Source organism: Oryctolagus cuniculus, chromosome 6, assembly GCF_051225735.1.
Source record: "Oryctolagus cuniculus isolate XC-2025 breed Fujian yellow rabbit chromosome 6, ASM5122573v1, whole genome shotgun sequence".
Lineage (NCBI taxonomy): Eukaryota > Metazoa > Chordata > Mammalia > Lagomorpha > Leporidae > Oryctolagus > Oryctolagus cuniculus.
The window spans coordinates 34522866-34535790 of NC_142872.1; the positions used below are offsets into that span (position 1 = coordinate 34522866).

The 12925-nt window shown below is 42.6% G+C and overlaps 1 protein-coding gene and 1 pseudogene across 2 annotated transcripts in view; one reads left to right on the top strand and one right to left on the bottom strand.

Moving 5' to 3' along the window:
• PRELID2 (PRELI domain containing 2) overlaps positions 1 to 12925 on the bottom strand; it is a 94487-nt gene that overhangs the window by 32738 nt on the left and 48824 nt on the right. For both annotated transcript variants that reach the window (XR_016236319.1, XM_051843459.3), the window contains one exon: positions 9402 to 9507. Coding sequence is in view for 1 of the 2 variants with exons in the window: in XM_051843459.3 (XP_051699419.1) it covers positions 9402 to 9507 (106 nt within the window). In the remaining variant the exon portion in view is untranslated. The remainder of the gene's footprint in view (positions 1 to 9401; positions 9508 to 12925) is intronic.
• On the top strand, positions 8207 to 9380 carry LOC108176544 (thymocyte nuclear protein 1 pseudogene; annotated as a pseudogene).

The following is a 12925-nucleotide window of genomic DNA, read 5'->3' on the forward strand; positions in this document are numbered from 1 at the left end:
GTAAAATAGAGTATTTGAAAGGGGAGAAATCAGATCAGGAGCCAAGCAACCTTTGTCTAAAGCTTGGTATTCAACCCTATGATAAACACATAGCCAAAATTTTTTGAACACAGAATAATCTTGCTAAAGGCACAGTATACTATGCTTTTAGTTGAGGAGATGATATGTGGTATATGATTGTTAAGATGTCTATAACTTCCTTTAAATTATTTTAGCACATGAAGTATAATGGTGTATGTGTGTTAGTTCAAGCTTTAAACCAGAAACCGTCAATTGCCCTAACACGACTCCACACTCCAGAATTGTCTACGAGCATTCTGATTACTCCAACCTCACCCTCCAGAAACTTCCATTATTTTCATCCTTGACAACCCATGAAGGCTTTGATAACCAGCACAATGAGTATTAAAATACTGAGTTTTCAGTGGTGAAATGAGTGGCCAGTTAACCAGCAAAATGGATATTATGAACAAACTCATTCAGTCAATAAACAGGCCTTAAGATATAAGGATTAGGTGAAAATTCTAAACCTACACTCCTCCTAGCACCAGCAGGGCATAAGACTCTATCTGGCAAATGCTTCACTCTCCGACCTTAGGGATGGCACCCAGTTTACACCTAAATGGTCCTATGACTGGCAACTGGCAGAACCAGCTACATGAGGCTACCTGAGATAGAGCTGAATCCCGCCTTGGAGACACTGTCTGACGTGCCTTCCGTGTACTGTTCTGTCGGTCATCATCAGAGAACCAAGAGGACAGGGATGTCGCTGAACTTACAGAATAAGTCAACTATTTTGTACATACTTATAAATAAAGCTTCTAAGTATTGTACAAAGTTTTCATAAACTGCTAGTGAGGTGTCAGGGGTGCAGCTGCAGCTGATCTTCACCAAGCTCTAGTTATCATCAATTATCAATACACACCATAAAGAACTTAACAACTGCACATACAGCTTGGCATACAAATTTGGCTTGGGCCAGTGTGACACACAGTGTCTGACATGGCTCCTAGTGAACCTGGCCTCCTGGTACTTAGCTCTTCCCATTAGTGTGGCCTGCATCTGTGACTTGCTTCCAGTGAACAGAACACAGAAAAATGGATGTCTCTTCGGAGACTGGATTACAAAAAGCTGCTACTGGGGCCAGCACTGTGGCGTAGTGGGTAAAGCCACTGCCTGCAGTTCCAGCATCCCATATGGACACAGGTTCAAGTCCCAGCTGCTCCACTTCCTATCCAGCTCTCTGCTATGACCTGGGAAAAGCAGGAGAAGATGGCCCAAGTGCTTGGGCCCCTAATCCCATGTGGGAACACCCGGAGAAAACTCCTGGCTTCTGGCTTCAGATCAGCACAGCTCTGGCTGCTGCGGCTATCTGGGGAGTGAACCAGCAGATGGAGGACCTCTCTCTCTCTGCCTCTCCTTTTCTCTCTGTGTAACTCTGACTTTCAAGTAAATAAATAAACCTTAAAAAAATAAAAAAGCAGCAATTTCCCTTGTTCACATTCTCTTGTCCTGTATTTTAACCACTGCTATGCTGAGCAATGCTCTATAGAGAGGATCATGCGCAAGCAACCAAGGGAGAGGGGCTGAATCTTACCAGCAACCATGTGTGTAAAGCCTGGAATTGAATCTTCCCCATTGAACCTTCATGTGAGCTTGCAGCTCTAGCCAACACCTTGAAGCAGACCCAACCCAAGCTGCGTCCCAACCCCTGACGCACAGAACCAGAGTGACAACAAATGTGTGTTATTTTAAGCTGCAAAGTTCAGATAACACATTACATAGCAATAAATAACTAGTGTTGTTAGTTTGCAAAAACAACCCAACAAGTAGCTAGGTTTTTCAAATGCCCATTTGGCCCACATATATAGTATCTCCACTCTTTTTTTTTCTGTTCCAAAGAATTACTTTTATTATTAAAATGGACATTGGTAAGGCCAAATAACACATACTCTAAGGAAGCAGCATGTTCAGATCATTTCAGCTACATCATGTCTAGGCCAGACCTTCTTCAAAACAGTGTTCAGACAGTCTGACTTGCCACCTTGAGTCAGTGACAAATATTTCACAAATATTCTTGAATTCAATCTCTCTCTGCTTCTGCCTTCTGATCAACACAGTAAGAATAATGATGGAAGGGCTTGCGCTGTGGCGCAGCGGATTTACACCCTGGCCTGAAGCACCGGCATCCCATATGGGCGCCAGTTCGAGACCTGGCTACTCCACTTACAATCTAGCTCTCTTCTATGGCCTGGGAAAACAGTAGAAGATGGCCCAAGTGCTTGGGCCCCTGCACCCACGTGGGAGACCCAGAAGAAGCTCCTGGCTCCTGGCTTTGGATCAGCACAGCTCCAGCCATTGCAGCAAATTGGGGAGTGAACCATCGGATGGAAGACCTCTCTCTCTACCTCTCCTCTCTCTGTGTAACTCTGACTTTCAAATAAATAAATAAATCTTAAAAAAAAAAAAGAAGAAGAATGATGGCACTAATAAAGGGGCCTTGCCAGGAGGGTGGCTGAAATAACAAATTATTTTATCACACGTTGAAAGAGTATTTCACAGACTTTTTAAAAAAAGACTCTATACCATTGCAAAATGAGATCTCTGCCTTGTCATAGCATTCATAAGCACTGAGACCAACAAGGCTAAAAAAAGATCACTTGCATGACAACACTGTTATCACCCACACTATCTCCCAAGCCTTCCCAGAGAAGTAAAATGTGAATTTGTAGGCAACCATGTAGGAATTCACCAAAACGTTCTTTTGGTTTGGAAGTGTTGTGGATTTTTTGGTTGGTTGGTTGTCGGGCGGAGAGAATTGGTAGCAAAGGCCCCCAAAAGATAGCTAAGTACAATGTACAATTTAGCAGACGGGCAACATCAAAAAGAGGAAAAAACTGTTCTTCAGAGTGAAAAATACATTTTTATATATAAGTCAAAGACACAATACACTATAAAAAGAGCTTATCAGTGGGGCCAGCAAAGTGGCGTAGTAGTTTAAGCCTCCACCTACGGCACCGGCATCCCATATGCTACCAGTTCAAGTCCTGACTGCTCTACATCCAATCCAGCTCCCTGCTAATGGTCTGGGAAAGCAGTGGCAGATGGCCCAAGCACTTGGCCCCTGCACTCACATGGAAGACCAGGAAGAAGCTCCTGGCTCCTGGCTTCAGATCGGTCTAGCTCCAGCTGTTGTGGCCACTTCGGGAGTGAACCAGCAAATGGAGGAATCTCTCTCTCTCTCTCTCTCTCTAACTCTGCTTCTCAAATAAATAAATAAGACTTTATTTAAAAAAAAAAAAAGAGCTTATCAGTATGCCCGTGGTATTAAAATTTCATAGTGAAATAACCACAATTGGGGAAGGAATGCCTTACAAGACATTATGGAAAAAATGTTGAGCAACACAGATCTCAGGGAAGCCTTCCCAGAACAGGAGAGCAGCTGCAAGCCAAGTTTACCCCAGAACTGCTGGTGATCTCTGTCTCCTTCTCTTGGGATCCCAAAGTCTGAGGTCTGACTTGGCTCTCACCTGGGTTCCTTCTAGCTCTGCCACATAGTTCTTAGCCACTAGGCTGCAGAAATTTCTATGAATCCTTTCCTGTGTTCCAGACGCCTACCAATCTCTGCTCTCTCAGATCTTTCTCTCTGTGTGTGTTTCTTTGATCTGTTTTTTGAATGTATGTGCTTACCTAAAGGCATGTTAAATAAAATATGTGTTTGGCACCCTGCATGCTACTTGCCTGGGCACGTTTTTGACACTTGATTCCAACTTCTGTTGTTCACCATGGGCCAATCCTGTCCACCAGAACACAAACTCAAGGCTGACAAACAGTTTATGGAGAGTCAAGCGGCAGGTAAATGCCTCTCAGATTCAGGAACACACTCTTCGGCATGCTGGCTAGTGCTCACTGGCTGAGAGTGAGGCACACAGCTATTACTCTCTGTACAGACTAGTACACAGGAACAGTACAATCCACTGCTGCCCTCCACCTCAAAAGCATGACATGGGGGAATCAAGCCTCCACATCAGTTTTGCTGGGGACAAACTACATTCCAACCACAGCAGCACGGGATTATGACTCTTCTTAAGTCTTACAACAAAGAGAACTTGTTTTGTGTTTTTTATCTATGTTCTCATTTTCTGACAGCTTTGAAACAGCTTTCATTGCCATCTGCAGGGATGCATTAAAATCTCCACTCTGTAGATGGTGAAACTTAGAGGAACAAAGCGACTCTGCTAGGGCACAGAGGAAGGCAGAGGGACTCGGCTTCTCCTTCTCAGCTTCCAAAGACACATCTGCTGACTCGACTTCCAAAGGAAGTCCTCATTCTGCCCACAAGCCTCCATTCCAGGAGGAACACTGGGTTCGAGAGGCACGTAAAAGGTCAGCCTGTTTCGGATGGCCCTCACACTGCACGTGGGAGTGGCAGAGGGAAAGCAAAAATGCAGCTGAACAGGCCCCGCAGAGCACAGAGACCTGAGCCAGGGTCTTCATTTCTAGCACCAGCTTTTCATTCCCAAACAAGGAGACGAGATACAAAATTCCTGAGCACTTGCTTTTGCTTCCATGGAAGCCGGGGGGGGGGGGGGGGGAGATAGATAGATAGATAGATCAGATCCCAGCTTCAGCACTACTAAACAGCCTTAGGGATAAAGTCCTAAAGCAAAAATAAAGTCATCTACAGGGGCTGGTGCTGAGCCTCTGCCTGTGGTGCTGGCATCCCATATGAGTACCCGTTCAAGTCCCAGATGCTCCTCTTCCGATCTAGCTCCCTGCTTATGGCCTGGGAAAGCAAGAGAAAATGGCCCAACTCCTTGGGCCCTTGCACCCATGTGGGAGACCAGGAAGAAGCTCTTGGCTCCTGGCTTCAGATCAGCTCAGCCCCAGCCATTGTGGCCATTTGGGAAATGAACCAGCAGATGGAAGATCTCCCTCTCTCTCTCTCTCTGTTTTTCCCTCTCTCTCCCTCTCTCTCTCTGTAACTCTACCTCTCAATAAAATAAAATAAAAAGTCACCTACAACACTCACAATGACTTTCCCAGGAGCCCTTTATGTAGGCTCAGGTGATAATGAAAACATTATCATGTGATAAAAGGCACAAGACACTTAGGCATATGTGTCTCCTAAAATTGAAAAGCTAATTAAATTTAGTCTCTTCAAAGGCAAAAGTAAATTTAGAAAAGACAAAAGCTAGCTGGAGGGGCCGGCCCTGTGGTGTAGCGAGTAAAGCCTCCGCCTGCAGTGTTGGCATCCTATATGGTGGTGGGTTTGAGTCCCGGCTTCTCCTCTTCCGATACAGCTCTCTGCTATGGCCTGGGAAAGCAGTGGAAGATGCACAAAGGCCATGGGCCCCTGCACCCACTTGGGGGACGGGTAAAAGCTCCTGGCTCCTGGCTTCAGATCAGCACAGCTCTAGTCATTGTGGCCATCTGAGTGAACCAGCAGATGGAAGACCTCTCTCTCTCTCTTTCTGCCTCTGCTTCTCTGTAACTCTGCCTTTCAAATAAATAAATAAACCTTTAAAAAAAAAAAAAGGTTAGCAAGAAAAATGTATTCTTCTCTTTTTTTTTTTAAGATTCATTTTAGGGGCCAGCGCCGTTGCACAGCAGGTTAAGGTCCTGGCCTGAAGCGCCAGCATCCCATATGGGCACTGGTTCAAGACCCAGCTGCTCCACTTCTGATCCAGCTCTCTGCTGAAGGCCTGGGAAAGCAGAGGGGGTTGGTCCAGGTGCTTGGGCCCTTGTATCCACATGGGAGACCTGGAAGAAGCTCCTGGCTCCTGGCTTTAGATTGCCGCAGCTCTGGCCGTAACGGGCAACTGGGGAGTGAACCATCGGATGGAAGTCCTCTCTCTCTTTCTCTCTCTCTCTGCCTCCCCTCTCTCTAACTCTGACTTTCAAATAAATAAATATATCTTTGAAAAAAAGATTGATTTATTTTTATTTGAAAGGCAGTGTTGAGAGAAAGAGAGAGAGAGATCATCCATCTGCTGTTTCACTCTCCAAATGGCTGCAATGGCTGAGGGTTGGCCAGGCCAAAGCCAGGAGCCAGGAGCCAGGAGCCAGGAGCTACATCTTGGTCTTCCACATGGATGTAGAGGCCCAGACACTTGGGCCATCCTCCTCTGCTTTCTCAGGCACATTAGCAGAGAGCTGGATTGGAAGGAGAACAACTAGTACTTGAATCACTGCCCACATGGGATGTTGGCAATGCAGACAGCAAATTTACCCACTGTGCCACAACTCCCGCCCCAGAAAAAATACACTCTTATTTCTGAGCATAATAAATGAGAATAAAGAGGAATCAATTGGGTTTACCAGTTCAACATGTCAAAGACACTTGATTATTTTCAGATAATATTCACCCAAAACTTATTATGGACTTCATTATGCTTTCTATTCATTTCCATATAAATGTATGGACTATCACCTAAGAGACTATAGGTTGGGGGGAAAACAGGACCAAGATGAATAAAAAACCCATCTGCCCTGAGGAACATCAGACTCTACTGAGAGATCGCACCATGTGCCCCTTGCACAACCGCTTTTCTCTGAGAAGGGCTCCCCAACCCTGGTCCACCTGGTCCTAGTGGAGGCGGAGTCACTCTTGTACAACCTGACTTCCAATCTTCCAATCATGCAAACTAGAGAGGGCCAACATGAGTCCTTACCAAAAAATGTAGCAAGAAAAGAAATAAGCAGGCTTTCTGTTAGCCAGACTTCAGCTGGCAGGGAGGCCACATTCCACTACACAGCCTGAAGAGCAGAAAAAACAGAGTGCAAAGAAAGAGAGGAAAACAGATGTGTGGTTCACAGAAAAGCTCTGAACCAGGAATATCACCTGGGCTCCTAGCAGCTTTCAGTTCCCAGGGCAGAATGTACGCTTACAATGAGCTAGCCTCAAATGGTTTTTGTTGCCTACAACCAAAAAAATCCTAATAAATACAAAGGGAGTAAGACCACAACACAAATACACAACAGTAGCTGTGATGTTCATGGTGCTAAGTGGCAAGAATTCACTTCATTCATCTAGGACTGCTCAGTAAAGTGGCAAGAGGTAAGTCTTGTTCACAAAAGGTAGGGATTAAGTCCAGGCACTACTACCCTTTACTAATTCTCTACCTTGAGTAAATCTAGCAACACTTAGCACAATGTCTAATGCAACATTGTTACTCAAAATATATTCGCAAGAAAGAAGACAGACAAGAGGTTATCTACATATTGGGTGTACTTATCTAAGTCACTTCTCATTAATAAAATGGGACTAAAAATGTTCTCTTCATGTATCTCACAGAATCAGAATGATCAGAATGTATACAACCACCGTATGATCAGAAGTCATTTATAGGTTCAGATCAATCAGTAGATCAAATAACAAGGCACTTGAATTAACTGAACAAGGATTAACCAACTACAGGTAACTTGTTTATACATAGGCCAGAAAGTAAAAATTGCTTCTACAAATGGGAGTCTGCAACAAATTTTGATGTTAGAGAACAGTAACTTTGAAACCCAATTCCCCTAAATGTTAACTCCCCCCCCCAAAAAAAAAAAAGAATTTCATTCTTCGCATTAATAGACTCATATCCCACAAAATTCTATCCAATTATTATTACATATTTCATAACACAGGATTTAACAAGTACACAAGAAGTCAACACAATCAGGGACATACAAAGAAATCATTTTTCTCATCAATCCCATTATTTTTAGAGTGTAACTTTATAGAACATGGGGGTTTTACAATTGCACAAACTGTAACTTATTCCTAAAGTTGTACTTATAAAATCTGTATTCCTTAAAAATAAATTAATCAATTAATTAATCTTAAAAGAACTGTAATTTAGCAGAAGCATTTGAAATAACATCTGAGTGAGTTAAGGTGACAACAGACCTTCTGGAATTTCAACCATAGCCTTCAAGATCAGGTTTAAACAGGCTGCACCAGTTCTAACATGCGCCATGAACCATCTCAATTGGGTTAAAACACAACATCAATCTTGACAGACATCTATTATCATCTTTTCATTACATAGTTGTCACCATACTATATATTAAGAGGTTTCAGAAATCTCATTGAAAATGAAATCAAAAGATAACACAACTCATTGCCTCCACCTTGCTCTGCTTAGGATTACAGGGGCAATAGTGTTGCTTCTTGTGTCTCTCAGTTGACTCCAGAATCCTCTGTACTTCAACGCTCTACAGGCAGACCATGCCGAGGCCAGAGGAAAAAGCTACCTGGGGCTGTTGGCACAGATTATAGACCATCTGGAAAACTACTAAAACTAAGACCTCAGGTTAGGTCAGGTCAGGTCAGGCATCAGTTAAAATGGAGACCTCCAGCTCTCAGAAGACTCCAGCTTCTAAAAACTCTAAGAAGCCACTGGCTGATGAAGTCAGAGCCACAGAGCCCACTAGACAAAAGTGTGGATGGGAAGGTTGCGAAGTTTGGTGCTGAGGATCTCAAAGTACAACCCAAGCAGACAGCCTGCTGGAGTGGTGTCCCCAGCTACCAGTCTTGTTACTGCCTTACAGTCAAGAAGTTGGAAGAAAAAACCTTCTTCTACTCTAGTAACTGCAAAGATCCATGCAAGACATGAAGATCATGGAGGAGGCTTACCCAGACCACGCACACTTTGAAAAAAATAGTCTCCATTTTGAACCATGCAACAAAGAGGACAACTCCAAACAGTCCATGATGGATGCAGTTTGTTCAAATGATGAAGCATTTCATTACACTGGCTGAGCTCAAAATCTATCACCAAGCCCACAGAAGCACTGGGGCCCTTTAAAAAATATGGCTCTTTTCATTTGCCAGAGACTTTCAACTTAACCCCTAACACAAGAAGAGTTTGCTCTCATTTAGAGCCTGAAAGAAAAGAAACCAAGTTCGCTAAGACATCATTGCTGGGATGGGCAAGACATTACTCCAGAGAAGTCAGGCTTTTATAGAAGGCGTGAGAAGATTTCCTTGTTATTTTCACCTGTGGCTGTGCTTATGGGTAGGTTTTGTGTACTATTTTCAATAAAACATTGATATTGAAAAAAAAGAATATAAATTTCCTATAAATTTTTTGAAGCTCCTTAATATGCTGGAAATGTAATTATTCATTCTAATTATTTCTCTTAATTATACTGTAAATATTATCCACAATACCATATATTCTTCATTGGCATATTTCTAATTTAATAGACCACAATTGGGACTTTAGTTATACTTTGATTTGGATTTGCATAATAATTATCAAAGGCAATTATTTTTGCATATTTTATGCAATGTAGTTTATTAACTACATTTTACTTGTTACGTCTATTCATTAGCCTTATTCAATATCCTACTAGGATCCCTAAGATTTCTTAAAATCAATGTTTGAACAAAGAAGAAAGAAGCTTACCTTCTGGGCTCCCTGTCGTAAGAATGTGCTGGCAAAAGTTTCTAAAATGCAGTTGAGAAATCCAGCCCCTGTGATTGAAATCTTGCCTCTTTGAATGAACTCCGTCCTACAAAAAAAAAAATCTTTGATATTATTCTGCATTTGAATCTGTAAACTATAGACATTTCCAGTAGCATAATTACCACTTATCAATATAAAATAATACACAGACTTTTCTGTAACACAAAAGGATTTTATTAAAATTAGATGTACAGTTTATTCAAATTAGGAAATGCTCATTTCCTACTGCAAAATGCCTTTTTAAAAATTGATTATGAATGTTCCAACATGGGAAGCAGTCCACACAGCAGACTCATAAAATGACAATTGCTTTAAGTAACACTCTGAACTCAGAATCAGCCTGTAAAGCTTCCTGGTCTGGTTGAAAAGCCTGTGAGATCATTTCAGGCATGGAAAGAAAAGACACTGTGGCAAAAAAATATTCTATATGCAGCATCATCTTTGTGAGATCCCAACAGAAAGAAATGGCCATCAAAGAAGGATGTACTTTTCTCTAAAAGGAGGAGAGAACTTCCAATTTGCTAATGGCTATGTCTAAATACTGACGGAGTTGGTGGTTTCAAAAGGCTTTCCTTTGTGTGGTCACTGACGTTATACATAAGAATGTTGTTAAATGAACAACAGAAGTCACTGTGCACTAGCTCCCCATGCAGGACCTCTGTCTTCAGTGAGTTGTATTATGAGAGTTAAATGTGATACTTATTCTCAAACAATTTGTGTGTGTTATGCAAATTGTTCTGTATACAAAGTTAATTGAAAATGAATCTTAATGGACAATGGGACTGGGAAGGGGAAAGGGAGGAAGAGGAGGGTGGGAGTGTGGGTGGGAGGGCGGTGTGGTGGGAAGAACAACTCTATTCCTAAAGTTGTACATGTGAAATTAGTATTCTTTAAAAATTTAATTAATTAATTAAAAAAATTGATTCAGGGACCAGCATTGTGGTGTAACGGGTAAAGCCACTGCCTGCAGTGCCAGCATCCCATATGGGTGCTGGTTCAAGTCCCAGTTGCTCCACTTCCTATCCAGCTCTCTGCTATGGCCTGGGAAAGCAGTAGAAGATGGCCCAAGTCCTTGGGCCCCTGCACCTGCGTGGGTGACCAGGAAGAAGCCCCTGAATCCTGGGTTCGGATTGGAGCAGCTCTGGCCAATGCAGCTAATGGGGAGTGAACTAGTGGATAGAAGACCTCTCTCTCTCTCTCTCTCTCTCTCTCTCTGCCTCTCCTTCTCTGTATAACTCTGACTTTCAAATAAATAAATCTTTTAAAAAAATTGATTCTGAAACAATTGCCTTCTATATGAGGTGAGTAAATTATTCAGATCCTCTGTAACTCGGTTTCCTCACAGGTAAAATGGAAATAATCATAGTATCTTCCTTTAGCAACCATGGTGAAAATTAACTGACTTAACACACTCAACAGGAACATGAAGAACTAGTGATAAATAGCAAGCATTATTAGATGTTAGCCACTATTACCAAAGAGAGACAGACAGAGACGGAGAATGGGAAGCCTGAAATGACTTCATTAATCCTTGACTGTGGAGAGACAGAAGAGAAAAAGAGATGTGTCACCATGTCTACAAATTCTGTCCCGGTTCTTCCAATATTAAATTAACTCCTCCACTTCATCCAATGGGAACTTGCTTATATTTGAGAGTGACATAAATCTTGAATAGGAATCTAGAAGTCCTCATTCCCCTAAGGAGACACAAACTTAACAACAATATAGGAACCAAAGGTCTTTGTGAACTCCAACACCAGTTAGGAGGTGGCAGCTTCCCAGGTGAATGCGAAGCCAAGAAAAAACACATAAGCAAGTTTGTTGTGATCAGTCATGATAATCCCTTCCCAGCCAAGACAGCACAGAGCACAGTCAGGAAAAAATTCCCATTGCCCATCATTTCCTTGGAAGAGTAACAGCTAACTGTGCACCCAACATTCTGGCTTTACGAGGGGCTGCCAAGGGAGTGATTCAACGTGCTGAAGGAGATGGCAGAATACTTTAGATGCAACAAGCATGTTGACTTGTCACAGCACTACAGAGCAAGCAGTACCACAAACAGAAATTAGACACACAAGCTAAGAGAAGATACAGGCCCAAATAAGACAGAGAGGCCCCATAATCTGTAGGTGGGCTGACTGGTGAGATTCTGGAATTGTTTTTTCATGTGCTAGTTATCTTGTTTTAAAATGGGGGTGGCTGGCACAGTGGCGTGGAAGATTAAGCCTCTGCCAGCAGCACCTGCATCCCATATGGACAGCGGTTCAAGTCCCAGCTGCTCCACTTCTAATCCAGCTCCCTGCTAATGCACCTAGGAAAGCAACAGAAGATGGCCTAAGTGCCATCTGTATACACATGGGAGACCCAGAAGAAGCTCCTAGCTCTTGAATTCACCCTGGCCCAGCAAGCCATTGCAGCCATTTGGGTAGTGAACCAGCAGATGGAAGACCTCGATCTCTGTCTCTCCTTCTCTCTGTGTAACTCTGCCTTTCAAATAAATAAAATATATCTTTTAAAAAATAAAACAGGAATAACAACAAAGAAATAATGCTTTTAAAAAAGAACCAAACAGAAATTTAACAGTAAAGAATATAACTGAAATGAAAAAGCTCACTGGAGGGGTTCAACAGCAGACTTGATCAAGCAGAATAAAGAATCAGCAAACTTAAAGATAAGTCATCTGAAATCAGAGTCAGAGAAGCAAAAGAAAAAAGAATGAAGAAAAGTAAAGAGAGACTTCGGTGAGGGGACACCATGGACTACGTCAATTTACAGGTCATGGGAGTCTTAGAAGGGGAAGAGAATGAGAAAGGGGCAGAGAGCCTATCTGAAGAAATAATGACAGAAAATGTCCCCAAATCGAGGGAGGAAATAGGCATACAAATTTAAGATGTTCAACATACTCTTTAACTAAGATAAACCCAAGAAGACACACCCCAAAACACCTTATAATAAAGTTGTCAAAAGCCACAAAGAAAATCTTGACAGCAGCAAAGAGAAAAGCAACTTTTCATACGCAAGGGAGTTTCCATAGGATTTTCAGTGGATTTATCAGCAGAAATTTTGCAGGCCAGAAGAGAATAGGATGATAGATTCAAAATGCTGAAGGGTTGGCACTGTGGCGCAGCGGGTTAATGCCCTGGTCTGAAGCGCTGGCATTCCATACAGAGCCGGTTCAAGACCTGGCTGCTCCACTTCCGATCCAGCTCTCTGCTATGGCCTGGGAAAGCAGAGGAAGATGGTCCAAGTCCTTGGGACCCTGCATCCACAATGGGAGACCCAGAAGAGGCTCCTGGCTCCTGGCTTTGGACCGGCACAGTTCCAGCATTGTGGCCAATTGGAGAGTGAACCATCGGATGGAAAACCTCTCTCTCTCTCTGCCTCTCTTCTCTCTGTGTAAATCTATCAAGTAAAATATATAAATCTTAAAAAAAATAAAAATAAAAAATAAAACAAAATGCTGA